This window comes from Biomphalaria glabrata, chromosome 12 (genome assembly GCF_947242115.1).
Source record: "Biomphalaria glabrata chromosome 12, xgBioGlab47.1, whole genome shotgun sequence".
NCBI classification, from domain to species: domain Eukaryota; kingdom Metazoa; phylum Mollusca; class Gastropoda; family Planorbidae; genus Biomphalaria; species Biomphalaria glabrata.
Window position 1 is genome coordinate 1,709,893 of NC_074722.1, and position 24,806 is coordinate 1,734,698.

General features: G+C 35.0%; 1 protein-coding gene and 1 long non-coding RNA gene across 3 annotated transcripts; one reads left to right on the forward strand and one right to left on the reverse strand.

Annotated features, from left to right (window-relative positions):
• Nucleotides 1-511: 511 nt before the first annotated feature.
• Nucleotides 512-5,617, reverse strand: LOC129922157 (uncharacterized). Its single transcript, XR_008774133.1, has 4 exons — nt 5,232-5,617; nt 1,474-1,587; nt 1,027-1,059; nt 512-615 (listed from the first exon to the last, which is right to left on the reverse strand). It is a non-coding gene; the product is annotated as an uncharacterized LOC129922157 (long non-coding RNA).
• A 3,024-nt stretch (nt 5,618-8,641) lies between these two features.
• Nucleotides 8,642-21,536, forward strand: LOC106080031 (monoacylglycerol lipase abhd6-B-like). Of its 2 annotated transcripts, none has more exons than XM_056006848.1 (9): nt 8,642-8,721; nt 10,329-10,496; nt 11,917-12,076; nt 12,887-13,003; nt 14,754-14,886; nt 16,263-16,435; nt 18,192-18,246; nt 18,521-18,618; nt 19,785-21,536. In XM_056006848.1, exons 2-9 carry the CDS (start codon nt 10,381-10,383, stop codon nt 19,956-19,958), a joined length of 1,026 nt encoding a protein of 341 aa, XP_055862823.1. In that variant the 5' UTR covers nt 8,642-8,721; nt 10,329-10,380; the 3' UTR covers nt 19,959-21,536. The 2 variants fall into 2 exon arrangements, with proteins under 2 accessions (XP_055862823.1, XP_055862824.1); XM_056006849.1 differs by lacking the exon at nt 8,642-8,721 and adding an exon at nt 8,783-8,801.
• Nucleotides 21,537-24,806: the final 3,270 nt, after the last annotated feature.

Sequence of the window (24,806 nt, forward strand, 5' to 3'; positions counted from 1 at the left end):
GCCTTAAGGAAGAAAATCTTTTGGACATCTTTGATGCAATTCTCAACATGCTATCTCTTGTATATTTTGCCTGCTCCAGGTAGATGGCGGTTTTATTCATCTGAATGCTGCTTTAGAGTGCTAGAATGTACTCTGACACTGCAAAATTCAAAATGTTATGATTGTAATGATAAATGGATAAAACATTAGGCAGTCTAACCAAAGATGTGTCTAAATCTTGGTGAAGATGATGGAGTTTTTACTAAGCTTGTTAATTACTCCTAAATTATTGTAGCTGAATGAAATAATTATTCTTCAAATGTTATTGGAAAAAATAGCATTCTCAATTAGCATGCGTAAAACAACAGATCAACAACAACAGCAACAAGAAAAGTAAAATTATACTTGCTTTGCTCTATTGTATAATCATTTTCATAGCTTGCATGTTCTGTACTATGAATATATTAAGAAAAAATACAATTTTGCTTATTTTTGATAATTATTATTAATTAAAAAGACTACTTGCCTTAAAGGAAAAAAACAACTTGTGGACATGTAGCTTCTATAGTTTGTTCTAAGTAGATAATTGTTCCATTCAACTGTATGCTAAAGATCGATTGTGCTCTGCAACGTGATCTGAAATTTTTTTTTATCTAATGATAAATGGATACAGCATCAAAGAAGAGTAACTTTTAGTAGAGATAATGGAATATGTACTAAACTAGTTTGGCCACTTGAATTAATCTAGCTCTATTAATACCAAGTGAAAAGAACTAAGTCATATCAAAATTATACTAACAAGAAAAAAATACTGAGAGAACTAACTTACAAAATTATTCTTAAAATGTTAAAAGGTAATTTAAACATTGAAAACAAACATATTTTTAGCATGCAATAAACAACAGATTAAAAAAATTACTTGCTTTTCTGAGGTTTATCTGTAGTTTTATACCTAGACTGCTGTGTATACATAATGAAGCTAATTTAAAAATAACTAAATTGTTGAATTTAGGTTGAGTCAAAAGAATAAAATTTGGACATGCTTACTGCACAGTGCTAGGATGTACTTCACAACTTGACCTGAAAATGATGAGATAATTGAATAGAGCTCAAGACTACTTAACCAAACAAATTGAGTTTAAATCTCTGTATGGATACTGAAATATATAATAAACTAGTTTGAACACTCTTGAACTAATCTCTCTCTCTCTCTCTTAATACAAAATAAGAACAAAATATCAAATGTATACAAAAAAAATTACTAAACATTGAGAGAACTAAGAAAATTATTCTTAAAATATTATGTAAACATTGAAACTGAAATTCTCAATTAACATGCTTAAAATATTAGTTAAAAAAATAATTTAAAAAATACTTGCTTCTCTGAGGATTATCTGTAGTGTTATAGTTTGCCTGTACTGTATTATACATACATCAAAGGAAGCAATGAAGTTAACTTAAAGATAACTAAAGCATTTAGAAGAAAAACTTTACCTCATACAAATATTTTTAGAGATACACTTGCTGCAGTAGTTTTCAAGCCCAAAGGTGCTGGTTTCATTCATCTGTAGGATGTTCTATTTCTAGAGCAAAAGAGTGCATCACCATCTAAAAAAAAATATAGAATGGAGTGTTGTGATGCCATACCAAAGATATTGAGTTTAAGGCTATCTTGAGAAATTGGAATTTTTACTGTTATTTCTAGATTTTCCTGAATTATTCTCTATAAATGATAAATGCAATGTGAAGTGACAGGTTGTATTAAGATCATATGATCATAAGTTTTGACGTTAAAAGCTTCAAATGTAGATCAACAGATCAGGTAAGGGCCTACTTCAAAAAATAAGATATTTATATTGATTCTAGATCTAGAGTAGACTAGAGTCTACATCCTACGCATTTCGTGTATCAATCTAGAGTCATGCATGATTTAAACGTTGCTAACTGGTTGGTTTTCCTGGCTGAAAGGTTTAATGCATCCCATTCTTTATTTAATGGCACTGGGGAAGAAGGAGCACTTGTACGAATTTGTTCTAGCATACTTAAAAATAATTTTTGTATCATTATGATCAATTAATTCTTGAATTAGGCCTACATTTACATATATATCTAGATGCTCTAGATTATATCTAGATTCTCTATATTGAGTAGAATCTAATCACGATCACGACGATGACATTCGTCATATTCATGATATTGGTATGCCCCTACCTACCGTGCATTTCTAAGCCTTTAGACTTAATCTAGTAAGAACTATTACTAGATCTAACTATTAATATTATACCTAGACTATAGACATAGAGGAGCAGGTCTTAGGAAGTGGAGATGGATTGGTCACACCCTTAGAAAAGATACCAGCAACAGAGCTAGGCAGGCCCTAGAGTGGAACCCCCAGGGAACAAGACGCAGAGGAAGACCAAAAAGAACACATGGCGACGCAGTGTACTTGAAGAAGCAGAGAAGACCGGGAAGAGCTGGGACACCATCAAAAAGCTAGCAAGAGACCGTGGAGAGTGGCGTGTTTTTGTCGAGGCCCTATGTAGGTAGTTCGATAAAAAATTCAAACTCACAATATACTAATAAAACCTATATGGTTGAATAGGGCTTGAAAAAATATTTCCAACCATACTAAATTTATCACTGTATGACAAGTGGAAGGGGAGATATTAATTTTTATTTGAGAGGGGGAAAGTCTTGATTTTTTAGATCCATGTCATTTCTGTTCACTACCGGAAGTTGAATCAAACTGGGAAATAGGTCAAGAGTATTTTTTTGTTTGTGCTGCCAATTTATCTAATTTTTTTCTAATTTTGTTTTGAGTTTCTCTTTATTGCATGTAACATTGAATCAATTTTGAATGTATTGATAGGATTAATAATTATTATTTAAAGAAATATAAGTGTACTCTTAATGAATATATAGTAAAACACTATTTGTAATTGAAAAGTACTTATGTTTGTTAAAAATTCATTTTGAAAGATTTAAATCTTGAAAGAGAATTTTTTTTTTATTTAAGTGTCAGGTATCTATACTTTTAAAGTATGAATTAATTATTATGCTGAAAATATTATTTACAAAATTGAAAAGTAATGCTTTGATTTTAAGTAATTTTTGAAGAATGAAGTAAATAATTTTTAAATCTATATCAAATCTGCAACACAAGTTAATGAAGAACATAATTAATATTATGAAAAGAATAGATGCATTCTAAATATTAATACCTAATGCATGATTTTATATAAGAAAAATATCTAGATATTCTATTTTATGGGTTGATTATTAATCAAAATAGATTTTTTTATTGCAACAAATGTTTGTTGTTGTTTTTTTTGGAAATAAAATAGCATATTTACAATCATCACTTAGACATCAGCAAATCAAATCAAATAAAATTAAAATACATTTAAGGAAATGTAAAATAGTATCACAATTAAAGAATAATTATATAATCTCAGCATCATCCATAATTCCATAATTATTCTAATAGGCTATGGGTAATCTCACAGATTCTTAGATTATTTGCTGTTGTAAACAATATATTTTCTTTAAGAATAGGCACACCAACATCTTTCAAAGCAGCTTTTATTTCATTTGCCATTTCATTTCTTGCTCATCTGTCCACTCTAATTTAATTAATCCATAATAATTTCCCCACATCTTTTTCTTGGTAAACAAAAAGAAAATTTATCTCTTGCTCATCTCTTTTTTAGTGCAAAGATAATGCAAGCGTTGTTGCCATTGACTTTTGTCTTACCATCTAAAAATAGCCATTTTAGCATTTGGTGCTTTTCATGATAATAAATTTAAAAAAACTAAGATTTTTTCAGCCCAAGTATTGTGGTGAAGCACATTTTTTTATACATACTAATGGGCCTGATAAATCCCTTTGTAATGAGAAACTCATTAATATGCCCAGTGTAGACTGAGGTATAGTTTGATTTAAAAATTGAGTGGAGTTTACTAACAGTAGAGATATCATGGTTTGATAATTAATTTAGAGGACAACTAAAAGCATTAATCTGAGAGTTAAATAGAAACTCTGGTGCATCTAGCAATTTTTAATGCAGTGTAAGGGTCCTTGATGTTTCACCTAAATGTGAAAAACAAACCATAGTATTGCCTTTAAAAATGTAATTCAATTTCTTATATTTTTGTATTTAACAATAATAGCTATATAATATTTTAATCAAAAAATCTTAAAATTAATAGTAATAAAATATAATAATAATAATAGTAAAAAAAAATTATAGTGAAATAATAATAACCTAACTAGAGTAGTTGATAATTATATGATGCAAACAAAGCTTAAATTCTATGAACATTACCAATGACTAGTGGTACAAACTTATTTAAAAGATAACTAAGAATTTTTTAAAATTGTATAGATTACATTAAATCATATATTGTATTGAATTGGAATAATTAGAAAATTATTTTACCTTATGTAAAAATAATTAATTTTATATTTAGATTAATCAATTGCTTTTAAAAAGAAATTATTCAAATCATAGATGGTTATAAATAGGGGGCCGATTGAGATGGATTTAAATACGTACTGACAGTGATGGATGTATATATGTTTTAGCAAAGCTCTTGTTTTCATGGATAATTTTGTTTCTGCCAACTTGTCCAAAAATATAGTGTTCAGTGCTGAAAAATGTCAACTATCGATAATTGGTCACATATTTGAGTGAATCGAGAGGACTTCACTCGAGGACGTTTTTCTAATTAAATCTGATTGAAAATATGCTTCTAAGTTATCAATTACGAATCTTTAAGTAATTACCCAGATGAGCCTCTTTTAAAAAGGATGAAACACGGATTATTTCAATTGACAAACATAAAAACAAAAATATGCAGTCATTTGATCTTCATTTTAATAAAAACAAGCCAACACTGGAATAATCGGGACATGCCATTTGAAAATATTAACATTCTAGAGCACATTGAACACAAATTTTGTAAAAAAAAAATAAAAATGTAATTTTACTATGAAATTCAAAATACCAACGTTTATGGACCTATGCAGGTTTTATATGAAAAATGGAATACTACTTCCGGTGTTTATACGCGGATTTCGAACTCACTACCCTATGTTCCATGAGGAACTCAAAGGAGTGATAATGATGATGATAGACATAGATTGTCTTATATAATTCAGACATTACTTCAAATAGTTAAAAAAAGATGGGTGAGGTAATTAGATCTAGACTAGATAGAATCTAGATATAACGTCCTACTAACTTACTAACCTACTACGGCAAATACTTTCAAATAGACCTAGACTAGATTCTAGATCTAATCTATATTTAGACTCTAGACGAAACTAGATCTAGATTTACTTTCTCCATTCAATTAGATTTAACAAAGATTAAGAAATCGAGCTCAGATGACTTCACCTAGATCTGTGGACTATTCTGGATATATAGTATTAAATCTAGATTATTCTAGATCCTTCGTGTTTTTTTTTCTAAGGTAGTGATTAGAAGTAATGAGCACTGCTCACTTAAATTCTGCCGCCAATAAGAGCTACACACCAACACATGTGCTTCTACGTAGCTTGAAAGTAACAGAAGATGTGATTGGTTAGTCTGTCACACACCTTCCGGATGAACACCTTACCACAATAAGCTTTGAAAAGAGGGAACACGGAATACGTGAATGTTTTGGAACCCGCCCCACTGTAGTGGTAGGGGGCGTTGGCTTGACAAAGGGGAGGGGCGCGAAGTATGTTTTTTTTTTTCCAATGACACAAAATTAGTTATTTATTTGTAAAACAAATCATTTATTTTTATGCAGGTTAAGATTAAATTGCTAGCATTTTTTTGTTTGTTTTCATTGTAAATGATAGTAGGCTAATAAGATTTCTTTTTCTAAACGATAAAAATCGTCCAATACTACACCATACTATAGCAGTGTCGGACTGGGAATAAAAATCGGGAATTACCAAATATAATCCGGTCCACAAATAGCATTCTCTTCAAAACATAGCCTATATATATAGTAAGATATCGCATTAAAAACTGGTAAACGCACCAACAAAAATAATTCGGATTGTGTTTTAGGATTTCTTTTTCTTGGCTCTCAGGCTTCCATGGAAACTGGAGACGGCATGTGAGGACATGTATCTACAGCCGGAAAATAGGACAACCAAATGAACTATCAACAATTTCTGGGGTTTAAGTAGCACTTTTTGAAAAGTATAGGTCTACTAAGACTATTCTCGAGAGATGCGTCTGCATCATTTGATACTGAAAACGTTTTGAGGACATTTTTCATAACTGGTGTCATGACTGTTGTAAATCGTTACGTTCCAGGACATTGGTGGTAGGACCAATAAAAATATAACACGCAAATTATTTTTAAAACCCTTTTTGTTAAAAAAAAAAAAAAGGGGGGGGGGGGAAGAACTCCGTCCTTAAAACTATATCTACCAATAATGTGCACGTTATTTCCCTCATTCTATATCAAACAAAATAATTAATTCCCAACAATTTATTGGGTATTTTCGTTTATTGATTCATATGTTTTCTTAGGTACAATAAATAATTGTTTAAAGTATCAACTTGACAGGGCCAGGCATTTCTATGCAATCCGGCCATCATATTACGTGCCATTTGAGGGGTATCGAATTATACATATCCTTAAACTCATTATGTTAAGTTTGATATTGTGACGAAAACTGGGTTTATGTATCATAATGCATTTATAATAGTAAGTAGCCTGCATGGTTTTAAAAAAGAGTGAAGTTCCCCTTTCAGACCTTGAGATCTATGGGGGCAGATGATGCAAATGTCATCTGTTTCTGTGGCCCACGGTTAACCAGGGTGCCATGTGACTAGCATAACGACCAACCGCCTTTACTTTTCCCCAACTAATGTCAGATATGTCAGGTGCCCATTAGAGCTGGGTTAAAAATCCCAGTCTTCACCAGGATTCTAACACGGGACCTCGGTTCGGAAGCCAAGCGCTTTACCGCTTATAGCCACCGCTCCTTCTTGGTTTGCTATGTGAATTTTCCTTTCATGATTTTTAAAACTATTTGATACTACTAAATAACACTTGAAATGATATTTTTATTATAACGTGAAAAAATAAATACTTCTATCATATTGGCCTTCATATTCACATACAAGGCTCGTTAAGATCCCCCATCAATGAGCTATTAGAGTGTGTTCAAATAGATTACTCGCAGAATTTCCTTATCAACAGCCATCACCATGAAATTTTCTGTTTCTTTTCATGCTGCTTTTCAGCCTATTTTTAAAAATATTTAATATAGGCCTATATATAATATTCAGTGACCTCGTTCGTTCGCACGAGACAGCATAATTAAATGATGCACCCCTGTCAATAAACTTTACATCTTTAAAATTCTATATTTATGGCATCGTCTGCGTGTTCTCATCAGATTCAGTTTCAATCCTAACTCCTATCCATGTTCTCATCGGATTCAGTTTCACTCCTAACTCCTATCCATGTTCTCATCTGATTCAGTTTCACTCCTAACTCCTATCCATGTTCTCATCGGATTCAGTTTCACTCCTAACTCCTATCCATGTTCTCATCAGATTCAGTTTCACTTCTAACTCCTATCCATGTTCTCATCAGATTCAGTTTCACTCCTAACTCCTATCCATGTTCTCATCAGATTCAGTTTCACTCCTAACTCCTATCCTTGTTCTCGGGCATATGGAATTAAATGGACTAATCCAACTCTTCATCCTCAATTCTTTTGTCTGGCCACCTCACAAAGTCGTCTGCTGCTTTTTCAATAACCTGTAGATCCTGTTCGAGTGTCTACATCTTAGAGCTGCTTTTTCAATAACCTGTAGATCCTGTTCGAGTGTCTACATCTTAGAGCTGCTTTTTCAATAACCTGTAGATCCTGTTCGAGTGTTTACATCTTAGAGTTGGTTACACACACAATTTTAGGCTGTATGATCCCAGAGCATTACGTTCATTTGTTTAAAGGTAATTTAACTCTTTCTCTCCTAACTGACGATATCAGCGTTGATTCCACCAGAATGTGGTAAATAATTACGGAGAGAAAGAGTTAATATCTTTCCGAACAACAAATAGTGTCATAATTGCTTCACATTTTAGCAAAGTCTCTTTGTACTTCGGTTTAACTCTTTATCTCCGTAATTATTTTTTCCACGTTCTGACAGAATTGTTCTTTTTTGTTGTTAACTATCTTGTGTATGCCCCTATGAAGGATGAAGCCTACTAAAAGCACTGCATACGGATGTAGGCTATTACATTATTTCGAAAAATGCGTTAAATTAGTAGCCCTAATACACTGTAAATCACGACGCTTTGAGTCCTCCTTTTATAAAAGAATATTATTAAATCTTCGCTAGCCAAGGGAGAGAACAAAAAAAAAGGTCAAGATGTAAATTGATAATCTCTTTATTATTTCCCTTGCTTCAACACTAGGCTACTTTTAAATCCATATATGAGTATTAATATTTAAAAAAAAACGACATTATTCCCAATGTAAAAAAAAAAAATATTAATTTATTCAATGATGTCGCGAGACGCCAGTACGAGGTCAGAAGAAAGGTGAAAAATTTACACAAAATAGTTTCTTCGCTAAAAGCCAGTTTATTCGAAATATACAATATTACATACAGGCGCATGCGCTGTTTCCGAACTTTCGCTTTGTATCAAAACGTAAACATAGTCAAAAGCTAGAAACAAATCCGTCCGTATGGCCCCACCCTGAGACGCCCTTATTTAGTAAGTAGATTTAATTCTAATAAGTTTGATCTGCCGGCATAAGCAGCGTAGATCAAAAGACTGAAAGTAGATCGTATCTAGTAAAGTCTAGATCTAATTAAATCTAGCATTACTCTTACGTTTGCATGTGTTATAGTTTAAGTAGTTAGGACAGTTACTGAACTTACTGGGTTAGGTCTAGAGTCTAGGTAGATTAAGTAGATAATGTCATTAATGACTATTGTATGTCAAGATCTCTAATACTTAATACTTACTAGAATCTAGTTTCTTTATTAGACCTAGATATAAATAGGTGTAAATTGATGGATCTGCTCTGTTACTATTATCATAGAATTAAAATGACATCTTGACTAGCTAGATCTAGCTAGATATCTATTATCTAGTAAATGGTAGTATAAAAATCAGTCTAAGTACTCTAAGTAGAGTCTAAGCTACTATTAGTTAGAAAATCCAGTTAACTAGTTCTATATTTGGTAAGATCTACTGACTACTCTGTCAAAAATAAATATTTAGATCTTTTAGTTGAAAAAGGGTTAACTTTTAACATAGGTGCTACAAAGTTTGATTTATACTAATATTAAATTAATATAGTAGTAGTAGGTAGGCCTATCTATGTCAACTATGTGCATATTATATATAAAAAAAATGAAATGTTCAAACATACATGTAGATTATAGTAATTAAGTAAAAGCTTAGAATTTATAGTTTGTATTTAAATATGTATATATATATATATTTAATTATATATCAGTCAATGTTTTATTTTTGTCGTGAAGATATAAGAGGCATCATGCTTGCAAGTTTTTTGGGGTTGCCAACCCCCCCCCCCCCCCCCCCTATCCTTGCAGGCAAAACTGCATATAATAAGGCTTGCAGCTTTAAAATCCTTAACTGTTGCCTCCATCCAGTGTTTTAGCCCCTTTGCAGCAGCATCAGAGTTGCCTCTCTGGGGCACATTCCTGATCCTTAGTTAAAGGATGGCCAATGCCTCATAGTCTCTCTCTTGACCTTGCTGACTAGATCTCTAGAGTGTATATATATGCTGTAAATAGATCTATAGTGTATATACATGCTGTAAATAGATCTATACTAATTATTATAGCTTTTTTTTTTTATATATATATAGCGTTACTTTCATGCTTATAGCATGCTCAGAGCGCTTTTGGTCCAATCTCATTTGTGGACCAGTGGGGATGTGGGTATGTAGGAGTTGGTTTTCCGTTCTGCCTTTAGGCGCTCAGTAATTACAACTCTGCCCGAGTCGGGTGTCGAACCTCGAGCCCCCTTCTAGGTAGCCATCTCTCTCTCGACCACGCTTCCCACAATTAATACTTGTTTGATTGTTTGTTTTACATATTTCGGATGTTCCTAGTCCAAACATTCTTCAGGATGACGGGGGATGGGAGCGGGCAGGGTTTGAACCCCCAAGGTCATTGATAAGTTCTAACGGCAAGTCTAGCGCACAAACTGCACGACCAGGCAGCCATCTTGTGTTTAATAAATTAATTGATTCTAGAATACATCTACTAAATGTAACTATAGATCTATAATCTAGATCTGTTCATAATTATTTCTAGATAAAATGTCTTATATTGTTATATTACAAGTCTAATAGATCATAAACCAAGACAGTCTCATCGTATCAACTAAAGATAAACCATGTCAACCTGGGTATTGTTGGCTGCTGTTATAATTGGTTTCAACGCAGTTTCCCTGGCAGCCATCTTGTGTGTTTATCTCTTATACCCACATTACATTATACTTTTCATTTTCTGGTAAGTTGTATAGGCTAGTGAACTATACTCATATCTTAAAAGAGTTAATAGTTAAAGAATGACTAAACAGGAACATTTTCTTTGAAACATTTTTTATTTTTCTCCTCAAACACAATTGCTTCATGACTTTTTAATTACTCAAACACAATTGCTTCATGACTTTTTAATTACTCAAACACAATTGCTTCATGACCTTTTAATTACTCAAACACAATTGCTTCATGACTTTTTGATTACTCAAACACAATTGCTTCATGACTTTTTGATTACTCAAACACAATTGCTTCATGACTTTTTAATTACTCAAACACAATTGCTTCATGACTTTTTGATTACTCAAACACAATTGCTTCATGACTTTTTGATTACTCAAACACAATTGCTTCATGACTTTTTGATTACTCAAACACAATTGCTTCATGACTTTTTGATTACTCAAACACAATTGCTTCATGACTTTTTAATTACTCAAACACAATTGCTCCATGACTTTTTGATTACTCAAACACAATTGCTTCATGACTTTTTGATTACTCAAACACAATTGCTTCATGACTTTTTAATTACTCAAACACAATTGCTTCATGACTTTTTAATTACTCAAACACAATTGCTTCATGACTTTTTAATTACTCAAACACAATTGCTTCATGACTTTTTAATTACTCAAACACAATTGCTTCATGACTTTTTGATTACTCAAACACAATTGCTTCATGACTTTTTGATTACTCAAACACAATTGCTTCATGACTTTTTAATTACTCAAACACAATTGCTTCATGACTTTTTGATTACTCAAACACAATTGCTTCATGACCTTTTAATTACTTAAACACAATTGCTTCATGACTTTTTAATTACTCAAACACAATTGCTTCATGACTTTTTAATTACTCCAAAGAAATAATGCTGATTTACAATAACCCTTTACTCTTCCTCTGAGCCCCCCCCCCCCTTAAGCATCTATGCAAATTTATTTAAAAATCTAATATTAAACTATCAAATGATTAGAACCTTGTTGTGGATCTTCCGCGGTGTCGAACATAATCAATGAAATAATCCGGAGGTAACTTTCAATCTAATTCAGGAACACTGGCGAAATGCCAAAACAATCAATAGAGGTAGTCGACACTGTTGTTGAAACAATAACCACTTTTAATACGCAAAAAGGGATCCGTCTAATGTCCCCTGTTACTAGCCGTCTGTATATTACTTTTTATTTCGTAGTGTCCTAATGAAAAGCGTCTTGTTGATAGTGTAACTTAGAGCATTCTTGTTTTTTAACAAACTTTATGTCATCGTCGCTAAGTTAAACTTTTCCCCTATTCCCGAAACAAATAACTAAACCCTGATTATGTCATAACACCTATTTCTTAATCTTCCGTTACCAATGTTATGTGAATTGATGACATTGCAGGGTTCAAGGCTACATTGCAGGTCTGAAAACAAAGTATGTCAGTGATGGTCAAGTGACTTTCTGCTACGGGGAGAAGAATAAACCCAGATCTGACAAACCAAGCTTGGTTTTCATTCATGGTTTTACTGCAAATAAGGAAAGCTGGAGTCAAAGCATTAAAGTAATTCATCTCCGTTTCATTAAGTATTATAACGCTTATTTTGTGTCCACCAGAAGGGCAGATACAATGTTGGCAATCATTGTTTTAAAGCAATGGGATAAATTGAAGTATTTATAATAATGGCCATGTCTTTGATTACGAACATTAAGGATGAGTGCAGTGTTTCACATGACAATGCGAACAAAGTTACGACCTGCTTATTTCTCCACGTTTGATGCAGACATAGCTGTTGTCAGCCTGGGGTCTATTTAAGTTCTACTGATAGTCCTCAATGATGCAACTATTGAATTAGTTAATGTTTTATTAACAATTAATTTTTTCCATTAATCTTATTCTGTACTAATATTTCGGACTATAATTTTAGTTGTAGAAACGCCCTCTAGATGTGGCTATTACAAACTCATTATCTATGTAAATCTCTTTTTTGTTCCTGATAATAGTTCTAGATGATTATCATCAACTTTCCTTTGAGTTCCTCATGGAACATAGGACCCTAGTAAAAACACCCCACTCTCCACGGTCTCTTGCTAGTTTTTTTAATGACTTCCCAGCACTTTCCTGTCCTCTCGGCTTCATGTGAAGAATGTTTGTAAAATGTAAAATGTTTTACATGTTTCGGATGTTCCTTCAGAGTTGAAGATAGTTTACTTCCTAGTCCAAACCTCCCGCAGGACGACAGGGGATGGGAGCGGGCAGGGTTTGAACCCTCGATGGTCAATAAATCCGAACGACAGTCCAGCGCACAAACCGCACTACCAGGCAATAAAATAACACTGTAACAATGAATGCAAAATTTTCCATTCCAACTAGTTATTACCTAAGGATCTTCACATTATTGCAGTGGACCTCCTCGGACATGGTCACTCGAGTGTGCCAGGGGAAGAAGTGGAGCTCAGTATGGACTATATGATGGACACTTTTCACAGAGTAAGTGTATAGTACATTGTGTGGTGGACCATAATAGTTTGGCACACAATATGAATTTCTTAATGATGCAAAGAGACTTCACTCAAATTAAATTACTTTATCACAGATGAACTATGTGGTTAATTAGTATTTATATATAGTGGATCAGATAGATGAGTAGGGAAGTCTCGTGCAAGAAGATAATGAGGATGATAGCTAGTATGTTATCGTTTGATCATAGAGGGAAGTGGCCATGGTGTTTAGGGTTGAATGAATGAAGTGATCTAAGTTGAAACAGTATTATTTTAGTGACAAAATTCCTACACAAAGTGATTCATTATAAAGTGTAGCAGCCAAAGAAATTATAGGCTGTTACATAAGTGGTATCTGATAAACCAAAACTTAAAAAAGAAAATATAAATAAATAGATATAGAGTCCATACAATCGGTTACTGTGTGGGCTGTCTTGTGTAAGGAACATAGATCTTAGCGGTCTGAAAGAGGTCTTGTTTTGCTTCCCTATTGGCCTAGTCTTCTTTATTGGCAGTTACCACCTTGCCACACTTTGAGGCAGGGTCCAGTTATACCAAGTTTCTATGACATGATCTGTCGGTGTGATAGGTTCCATACTAATGTTTTACAGACAAACCCTACATGACTATTGGTTCACATGAAAAATGGTTCAACAAAGAAGGCAAGTTTTTAAAAAAATAATTCTCATTTACTGTTGCCATGCTTTAGAAAGATTAACAAACAAACTTGAATCATGCCCGATCTTATGCTGAGCTACCAATAAAAAATTCTTGGAAATAATAGAAACAAAATTATAACAACAGAATGTAATATCAATGTGAACAAATTAAACAATGTTACTGTCCTGTGAAATAATTGTCACTCATTATTTGTGTGAACCATATGTCAGGTGAACCAATGACTGTGTGTCTGTTAGGCTGAACCTAGGGATTAGTATCATCATAATGCAAAAGAAAAATGCTGGTAATTCTTCTGAAAAATATACACACAGATATTGTAGCTACGTAGACATTTAAGAAATCTACTAATATATAACTTAAAAGTCCTAACATCATCTTTCTCCATTCCTTTTTGTCTTTAGCTAGCATTAGACTTTTTAGATGTCCATTCCTTGAAAATGTCTTCCCATGGTACTTCTGTCTCTCTTTTTTTTCCCTGGTTCTGTCCCCTGATGAGCAGTTACCTATATTTTAGTCAATTAACTCTCCATTACTTGACAAAATGTTTTCTTCTCGTGGCTAATTCTTCATCTCCTTCTTTTTCCTGGTTCTGTCCCCTGATGAGCAGTTACCTATATTTTAGTCAATTAACTCTCCATTACTTGACAAGATGTTTTCTACCCATGGCTAATTCTCCATCTCCTTCCTTTTCCTGGTTCTGTCCCCCGATGAGCAGTTACCTATATTTTAGTCAATTGACTCTCCATTACTTGGCAAGATGTTTTCTTCTCATGGCTAATTCTGCATCTCCTTCCTTTTCCTGGTTCTGTCCCCCGATGAGCAGTTACCTATATTTTAGTCAATTGACTCTCCATTACTTGGCAAGATGTTTTCTTCTCATGGCTAATTCTCAATCTCCTTCTTTTTCCTGGTTCTGTCCCCTGATGAGGATGTTACCTATAACCAATGAACTGTCCTTTACTTGAAACCATGCCCATTGTTTGTATTTTGTGTCTCTACGTTGTCAATGTTGATGCTCACTCTTTGTTGGCACAAGTTAACAAAGTTATGAATTTCAGTTTTTAGAGTTGGCAGGTTTGTCTAGTGTCAAAGTTCACCTGATAGGTATCTCTCTTGGTGGCAACATTGCTGGCCATTATGCTGTCAGACATCCAGAGACAGTGGCTAAAGTGACCATGATTTGTCCTGCAAGTAAGTTATTAAGCTCACTTTTTAAAATTTTAGCCAGTTAACTGGACATGGCTGCAGAGTGGTCAAGTCCTTGTCTGCCTACAATGGTGTGCAGTTCAAACAATAGTGTAGGTTATGGGTTTCGTGATCTCTTGACAACTTTTTGTTTCCTTACACTGTTAAGTATCTTCATATGTTGGGGAAAGCTTAGGCTATAAACTAGATACACATGCCTCATGGTCTTCTTAAAGGCATATCACTTGCTTACCAACTTAATGGCACATATCTTATACCATAAACTGGGACACACCCATATAAGAGATCTTTCTATCCTAGTGCCATTAGAGGATGGACCAGGTTGCCAATAACTTATCAGAGTTTAATTCTCTACCATGCACAACTAGATTACTAGATCAACGCATGAATACTTATAATTGCTTCATGCATGTTACAGCACTAGGTATAATATTTTTGAATAATAGAAAGTTATGCACAGTATCAATCAACTTGTGCTGTGCTGCTGCTAGGTGGAGTTGAAGTCTGCGTTTTTTGCCCTGGTCAGGACTTTCCTTTTCTTTCATCATATTTGGCTATTTTCTCTTTAAAAAGTATTGTGCCTAGCGGAGTGGAATTTGTGTCAAGTCCGAATGTAGACTTTTAATTTTTAATTTGAGACAGATAACATGCTACACTTCATTCAAGAAAAACATTAAGACCTACCTGCTCAAAACTTTATTAGATTAGTTTGTCATTTTAGCTCTTGTGTTTATGTTACATTAAGACGTACCTGCTCAAAACTTTATTAGATTAGTTTGTCATTTTAGCTCTTGTGTTTATGTTTGTAATGTTATTATAGCGCCTTGAACCTACATTATATTTGTTTACAGAGCTTTGTAAATAAAATTACTATTATTATTATTAATATTCGCCTTGAGCTAGATTGTGTTTACTGGGAAACCTTTTACCAGATACCCCTCTTTCCCCTCTTATATCCACTAAAGAGGATGGCTGCCTGGTCGTGAGGTTTGCGTGCTAGACTGTCGTTCAGATTGATTGATGGTCGAGGGTAAAAATCCTGCCTGCTCCCATGCCCCGTCGTCCTGCGGGAGGTTTTCGACTAGGAAGTAAACTATCTTCAACTCCGAAGGAACATCCGAAACATGTAAAAGATTTTACAAACGACAAACAAAGAGATTGGACCTGAGTACACAGAGCATATTATAGAGGCATAGAAGACATGCTATAGAAAAACATTAATAATAGAAGATTTTTAAAAAATATATGTAGCATGTAGGCACTATTCATTGTTTCAACATTTTGCTGAAGTGTTTTGAAAGAGATTGTTTTGCATGTTAAAGCAGCAAGTGTTTTAGAAGGCCTGTGTCTCTATATTTCAGTGTTTACACCAGTAGATTCTGAGCTGGCACGTGGCTTGAAAGAAAAATTAGCAAAAGGCGTAGAAAATCTGACCCTTGAGGACTCCAAGTTACTGGCCCGTGATGTGGATGGATTGAAAGAGTTATTTCAGACTTTGTGTTATAACAAATCAGCTTTTCTTATCAACAAACAGGTAATTTTTTTTTGAGTTTCTAGTAACAAAACTGCTGATCATGTCAGTGTGGGTGGTAATAATCTATGAAGTACTAGCACCAGTAGTTTGATGGTGTTAGTATCTAGAGAATGCAAGGGGATGAGTTACTTTGAAACTGACTATTTTGTACCTACACTGTCCTTACGCATCCAGCCTTTGGAATCTATAACAATAATCTTAATTATCCATTAGTAAATTTGACTTACAATAAGTGCATTACACAAAACATTATAACTATAGAAAATAAAATATGCTTCACATCTATCTCACTTAAACATTACATGTGAAACATTTTCATCGGATAGATCAATTCTAACTCATGATTTGATTGCCAGGGGAAAAAAAGGATTTTTGATATTTCAATTCTAATTAATGATTTGATTTCCAGAGGAACAAAGGATTTTTGATAGGTCAATGCTAATTAATGGTTTGATTGCCAGGGAAACAAAAGAGTTTTATGTATGTTTGTCCAATCTGTCTTATATCTCCTTTGTGGGGGGTGTTTTTTTACTTTTTAAAATATGTTTAACCTTCTTATGAATGTTTCTCGTAAATAGTTGTCAAAACGGGGTTTGTTTGTCCCCAATGACCTTTCATAAGTCAATGTAATGTCTCTTGTTTGTCATATTAGATACTATGCTCATCTTCAACAGTCTTACTGTAGTCATTGATGATTCTTAACTAGTCTTAACCTAATCTAGACATTGTCAGTTCTTGCCCTATTAATCTTTTTTTTTTCTTTTTTTTTGCTTTCACTTGGTGAATGTTACTGGACCTAAAGAATATTTCTTGAAGTTATTTCAGTTGGTGTTACCTCTAAAATACTTTGAAACATTCTTAGATTAGATAATGGTGTCAATGTGGCGATCATACACTAGGCTCAGACCCATTCATGTCCTTAAATAACTATACAATAAAAACATATCATCATAATGAATTATAATAGCTAACAGTTTAACTGTTTAAAAAATATATATCATTGGCCTCCTTCAGTCGTAGAACGACTATGGTTCATCTCAGAGCACACTTCCTCATGTGGCTGTGGAACCCTATTTTGGAGAGACACTCCCATCCACAGCGCAGGTTAAGGTGGCTTTTGCTTCGGTGGTAGAGGAGCTGGCCATTTTTCGGATTGTGCGTTTTTCTTCCTGGGCTGAGACCCATGTACTTTCACTGTCCATAGCTTTCTTGGTCACTGTCTCTCTCCACCTGTTGTGGTCTAGAGCTATGTCTTCCCAATTGTCAGTATTGATGTTCACTGATTAAAAAATATATATATATATATATATTATAACATATGATCCACACATCTATAAATATTGAATGATTTTTGTCAAATTTGTTGGTTTTATTTAATAATATGTTTTAAAAAGGAAACTTTGAATTGTGATTATCTTATTGATGACTTTCTGTGCTTCATAAGTGGGAAGCGTGGTCAAGAGGCCAAGTGCGCTTGGACTTGGCTTGGCTACCTAGAAGGGGGCTCGATGTTCGACACCTGACTTGGGCAGAGTTGTGTTTACTTAGCGCCTAAAGGCAGCATGGAAAAACAACTCATAGACACCCCCTCCCCTCACTGGTCCACAAATGAGATTGGACCAAAAGCGCTCTGAGCATGCTATAAGCATGAAAGTAGCGCTATATAAAAGCTATAATAATAATAAGTGAATTTATTAAATAGAAAGTTATAGCCTGTTGTCAAGTAAATAGTACATTCATGTCTTTTTTTTTTTAGTTCCTTGTTGGTTTGTTGACATTGCGGCAGCCAAGACTGAATTTCTTCTTGAGATGTAAGTCATGAGATAATATCACTTTTTGGTTTGCTCATACAAATTTTCTAATATTAGTTTCTAAAACATTTAGGACTTTAATCTCACACACACACACAAAGTTAATGGGTATATATCATCACTTATGTTCGAGGGTACCAGTATTTTTATTGATGGTAGAAAATACCCAAGTCTGGGGATATATTTAAGTATTGACATTGCTTAAAGAAGTAAAAAGAAAATATCCAATCATTGATTTGTACAAATATTGTTTAATTTTTTTCTGTTCTGCCAGTATACAGAAGTTCATCTTTACACTTTCTGCCTTCGTTGAGCAATGTAGCGGCTAACATAACTCCACCATCACAAGTTATCTGGGGGAAACAGGACTCGGTAAGAAAACTGAAACTTTACATGTAAAAATTGACATTTGATTTAGTGACATAACCAATGAGTGAATTTGAGTTATGAATCTGTTAAGAGTTTGTAGGGTGAGCCGTAATGTTCCCCCCTTGGTTTATGGAAAGTTGTGTTATCTAGCATGCATGTGAATAGCAGCCTGTTCATGGGGGTATGATCTCTGGTCTTGATGGTCACACTATTAGTCACAGGTTCAAACTGTGCCCACTCCCTTCCCCTGATGTCCTGCAGGAGGCTTAGGCTAGGATGTAATAATCTTCAGTTCAATCTTCAGAATCCAAACATGCCAACAAGGATGAGATTATCAGAACTTTTTCAAATATGTCTAATGCTTAGTTAGAATTTTTTTTTTTTATTTGCTCTTTCTGCTTGTGGATAGCTAAAAATTAGATGGTCTTTCCTCTTGCTAAAGTGATCTTAACTCTGTAGCCATCCAAGTTTAACATTAGCTGGCATTGCTCATTTAAATATACACATTTCTTTGCTTACATGTTGGTTGTGCCTAGGCCTTCACTTGCGTAGTGCTCAATTTAGGCTGATATTTTATGTTTTTGTCAAGTTTGTTTAGTTTTTATGAATGGATGTGTCCTCAGTTGAGTTGTTTTCACTTGCCAAATAGGATTCAGCGATTTTGTGTTCTCTTATAATTTTTATAATATAATGTGGTTAAGCATGCTTCCGAACCTTGGGTCCTGGGTTGAAATCTCCATGAAGACTAGTGGTTCTTATTTAGAAAAGTGGAACACAGTACATAGATGATAGATTAGTCATTTGATTGAAATCATCTTTTAAAGAAATCATTGATTAGTGAATGGCTGATTGGCAGAGCTAGAGATTAGGGATTGTTTTATAAGTAAATCTTGAAAAGTAAGTTATAAAAGTAATAGCTGAGTGGCAGAGCTAGCGATTAGGGATTGTTTTATAAGTAAATCTTGAAAAGTAAGTTATAAAAGTAATAGCTGAGTGGCAGAGCTAGCGATTAGGGATTGTTTTATAAGTAAATCTTGAAAAGTAAGTTATAAAAGTAATAGCTGAGTGGCAGAGCTAGCGATTAGGGATTCTTTTATTAGTAAGTCTTGAAAAGTAAGTGTTGAACAATTCTAGTTTAATGCTCTTATGTTTCGTTTGTGTTTGAACAGATAATAGATGTCAGCGGAGCCGAGTATTTAAAAGCTAAGTTACCTGACTGCCGCCATGTTGACATCATCGACAAATGTGGGCATGCCCTAAATTTAGAGTATCCAGAACTTTTCGCCAAACACATTCTGAAGTTTATAATGGAGGACAAAGATAGCAGCAAGAAATACGATTAGAGGACCTTCACCTATCCATTGGACCGTAACTTACATTTTAAAATTGCACTTAACACAATCAAAATTTTTACTTGTTTTCTGTATTGAGTTGTTTTTAAACAACACATGCCTTCTATGTAACATATTCCATGGGAACAAGGAGCTTGCTGTCTGATGTGAATGTACATTTTGGTTTTTATAGTTATAAAGTATTGTTTGGTGTAATGCACAAATTGTAAGACTAATTTCCTTATGGACAATAAAGATTATTATTGTTATTATTATTAACATGCTATAGCCTGTTTTAGAGGCCCCACAATTTGTAATGGAAGTAAAGAGATATATTCCACATTGTAACTATCTTTAAATACTTAGAAAATTTACATTTCTAAAGGAATATGTCCTAAAGAAAATCTTTATTAAGGAAAACATTGTAAAAGCAAAGGCAATGTAAAGGAAAACATGTTTGACAGCACTTGCCAACTTGGTCACTGGTTCTCGTAGTTCTCTTTGATTAGTTTATATGTCAATAACAAAAAAGTTTGCACAATTGGCTGTGATATATTTTTTTTTTTCCAAGCTGTTTTCCTCTGTGGGAAATCACCCCATTCCAAATGGTCACAACCTTATAAAGGAAAAAGTCACAATGTAAAAGTCTCACCAGAACTACCAGAGAAAAGTCTAGACAGATCAGGTGCATCACTATGTTTAAGGAGAATATTATGGCCTACATGATCAAAACTTATTTAGATGACTTTGACTTCATGTTTTCATAATGCCTGGAGCCATTCTCTTTGTGAACAGCACTATATAAATTATTTTCTCTGTGGCAATTAATGTATCATTTAATGCATCTTTTTTACCTTTGCAACTTCTTGTGACCGAAAAGGCCAAAATTTGATTCATCTGCAACAATATTAAGTACACATTTCTATTCAGATTTACTAGTATTCACTAGCTCCAGGACTAGATCTAGATGTAGGACTAGATCTAGATGTAGAACCAAGTCAGCTGGGCTTTATAGCTTTGGTCGGCAGCCAGTCTAGGAGACGGAAACTCCTATATAACACCTACGGCTATCTGTGGTTCACAGCCGTCTCAGACTTCTGTGCTACTATAAGCTGCATTTAGCTTAAAGAGTGGTATTGGTCTGCTTGAGCCAATAATCTTTAAAAATACTCTGCGCAGGCTGAAGGCAATGCAATAATTAGCCCAAAAATGACTTGTCCCAAACGAGTCGATAAAAGGATACCACCTGCAGACAATGGTTATGCTTGCCCTTAATGTGGCAAAATATGTAGGTCACAGCTGGGACTGCGCAGCCACGGGAAGTACTGCATTCCTCGCTAATCTTCGGACTCAAAGACTAGCCTTATTATTTATTCAGCAGACACTGAATTGTTTTCAGCCTTATTCCTGTTTTATTTTTTAAATTCTATCAATAAATGTTGCTTGTTGTAATTGCCAGGTATTTTTTTTTAAATCAACCCTTTGTGATCACATTTTAAAAATTTTATACAATTTTAATATACTGTTATTATTCTGTACACCGAGTGAATGTTATTTTTGAAACAATAAATTCTTTTGTTTTTAATCTTTTTTAAGTTCTGTTTTATTTGTTAAACAGGCAAGAGTGTAAAAAGTGTTGAATTAAGAAGATATTTAGTTTACCAGTGTTTGTAGTTGTTTAGTTCCCATTTCAGAACTTGTGATCTTTAGGGCCGATGATGTAATGGTCATCTGTTTCTGTGGCCCACATTTAACTAGAGTGTCATGTGGACAGCGCAACGACCAACTACCTTTACTTTTCCCCAAGTAATGTCAGGTACCCATGAGAGCTGGGTGGCTTCAGAGATCCTTTCCTTAAAGGACCCTCCCCCTCCCCCCCCCCCCCCCCAAAAAAAAAACACCAGGATTTGAACCTGGGGCCCCTAAGCTCAGAAGCCAAGCACTCTTTAATTTTATCTAAGAAAAAAGAGAAATAGTTTCTGTTGCTAAATGAATTGGTGAAAAAAAATGAAGTGATGAATTTTAATATTACAAAATAATGTTTTGAGGCAGACAAAGTAAGGGATGTAAAGACAGCATCAAGGAATGGACTGCCATGTCAATGCAAGAGTCCCTAATCCTGGCAAGACAGCTTCAAGGAATGGACTGCCATGTCAATGCAAGAGACCCTAATCCTGGCAAGACAGCATCAAGGAATGGACTTCCATGTCAATGCAAGAGTCCCTAATCCTGGCAAGACAGCTTCAAGGAATGGACTGCCATGTCAATGCAAGAGTTCCTAATTCTGGCAAGACAGCATCAAGGAATGGACTGCCAAGTCAATGCAAGAGTCCCTAATCCTGGCAAGACAGCTTCAAGGAATGGACTGCCATGTCAATGCAAGAGTTCCTAATTCTGGCAAGACAGCATCAAGGAATGGACTGCCATGTCAATGCAAGAGTCCCTAATCCTGGCAAGACAGCTTCAAGGAATGGACTGCCATGTCAATGCAAGAGTTCCTAATTCTGGCAAGACAGCATCAAGGAATGGACTGCCAAGTCAATGCAAGAGTCCCTAATCCTGGCAAAAGACAGCTATGAAAAGAGGTGGTAATCAGATCATTATGATGCCTCGAACTATTTGCTGGTTCTTCAAGGGCACGACATGGCCTAAATTGTGTCGATGTGCCTAAACTCAAACTCTCTCAAACCCTGGTTCTTCATTATCTTTTTTAAAGTCAATCTTGTATTGACAAAGATGTTAAAGTGACAAAGGTCATCTGTTTCTTTGGCCAAGGGTAACGAGCTGGGTGTCGTGACCAGCACTGTCTTTGCTTTTCCCAATTAAAGTCAGGTACCGATACCCATTAGAGTTGGTGGACTCAGGGGCGTCCTCATTAAGATGTGGGCCACATAAACAGATGACCTCACATCATGTGCCCTGTAGGTCGCAAGGTCTGAAAGGGAAACTTTCACTTAACTACCTACGCCTTTGTAGACACTGTGAAACAAACCGGTATCCTGTAGATCACAAGGTCTGAAAGGGAAACTTTTACTTTACCACCCACGCCTTTGTAGACACTGTGAAACAAACCGGTATCCTGTAGATCACAAGGTCTGAAAGGGAAACTTTTACTTTACCACCCACGCCTTTGTAGACACTGTGAAACAAACCGGTATCCTCTTTGAATGCCCCATTTAAATCCACTTTAGGCAAACCAAATTAGCACTACAGCCCAACACCCTGTAGGGCAGTGATGAACAACTGAAAAAAAAAACAGAACACTATTTTTCCTCGGCACAAGCCTGCAAATGAGCGTGCAGTCAAGACATGGATAACTAAATAACAAAAAAGCAGCTTGTCAGAAAATGGTTTAGTTTTTACAAAAATGTTAAAAAAAAAAAAGAAAATTTAACAGTCTACATTGGAAACTTGTGCGCGGTTAAAATCCTTCTTTGTCTTAATTATTTTTATTTATCAGCAGTGCTGGGTCCGCTAGAAAATGTGCAAATACAATTTTCTGTAAAGTTTTGTTGAAAAAAAATTTGAAGTTGGTGTTCCTGTATCAGGCTTATAGTTCCATCATGGTTCCATGGGAAGTTTATTTATTTCAAAATCTCTTCCAATCTTCCCTATTTTCTTTAGTTTTCCTTACATCGCCACCATATTTCTCCTTCTGTTTTATTTCTATATCCATGTATTTTATTGCTCAGATAATGTAAAGCCGCATCTTTAAAAAAAACAAACAAAAGAACTAAAGATGATATTTTTTTGTAAAAATCCCCAAAACAGAAATTGATTAAACCTTCTTCAACATTTTTTTTCAAAGATGTCTGCGCTCCATCACGGGCATTCGATGGCAAGATGGGAAGCGTGGTCGAGAGGCCAAAAGCGCTTGGTTTGGCTATCTAGAAGGGAGCTCGAGGTTCGACACCCGACTCGTGCAGAGTTGTGTTTAGGCCTACTGAGCGCATAAAGGCAGCACGGAAAACCAACTCCTAGATACCCCCCCCCCCTCCCGCCCCACTGGTCCACAAAAGAGATTGGACCAAAAGCGCTCTGAGCATGCTATAAGCATGAAAGTAGCGCTATATAAAAGCTATGATAATAATAAAGACTGCACCTAAACATAGCGATGTTTTTGCTAATACCGGTATAGGCAGTGTAGATGGAACGCTTTAAATTGTTCGATATCTACGCTGGGCAGGGGCACATATCCTGTATGGCGGACAACTGTGTACCAAAAGGCAACATCTTTTTTTTTTTTTTTTTGGTGAGCTGAAAGTGGCAGTCGAACACTTATAGAGGTTGTGACAGAGCGTCGCATGAGGTTTGCGGGAAATGTTCTACGACAAAATGAATTACGCACACCAAGAGTTGCGATAACATGGAAGCCTAGCCAATACGAGGAAAGCGCAAACAGGGACGTCCTCGTATTACTTGGCGACACACCTTAATGGAAGACCTCAGAAAAGTGGACAACAGGTGAGAGGAGGCTTCAGACGTTGCCAATGACAGATCTTTATGGAGACAGCTTGCCGCCCAATGCGCCGAACGGCGAGGGAGGACCTAAAAGTCTAAGCAAGTCTAAAGAAAGTGGTCGGCGTAACAGAGGTGCCACTCCTCCCCAGAAGAAGAAGTAGAAGAGAGCACCTGGTAGAATAAAAGTTGGCTTCTGAACGAGACAGCTGGCGATAGTTAACAAATTTAAAGCACCCAAAGGCTACGGTAAATAGGCCTACTATCATATAAATACACATTTGAGACCAAAAGGAAATCTTCTGCCGATCATGGCAGGCGTGAACCGCAGACAACGGTTAGAGCTGGATAAGGCAAAATATGAAAATCTAGATCTAGGTTACAGCTATGACTGCGCAGCCA

Excerpts from the sequence above, each read along its gene's own strand:
- LOC106080031 (XM_056006848.1), top strand. The coding sequence starts at position 10,381 with ATGTCAACCTGGGTATTGTTGGCTGCTGTTATAATTGGTTTCAACGCA. Across the intron at positions 14,887-16,262 it reads GACCATGATTTGTCCTGCAA|TGTTTACACCAGTAGATTCT; the intron begins GTAAGTTATTAA and ends TCTATATTTCAG. Across the intron at positions 18,247-18,520 it reads ACTGAATTTCTTCTTGAGAT|TATACAGAAGTTCATCTTTA; the intron begins GTAAGTCATGAG and ends CTGTTCTGCCAG.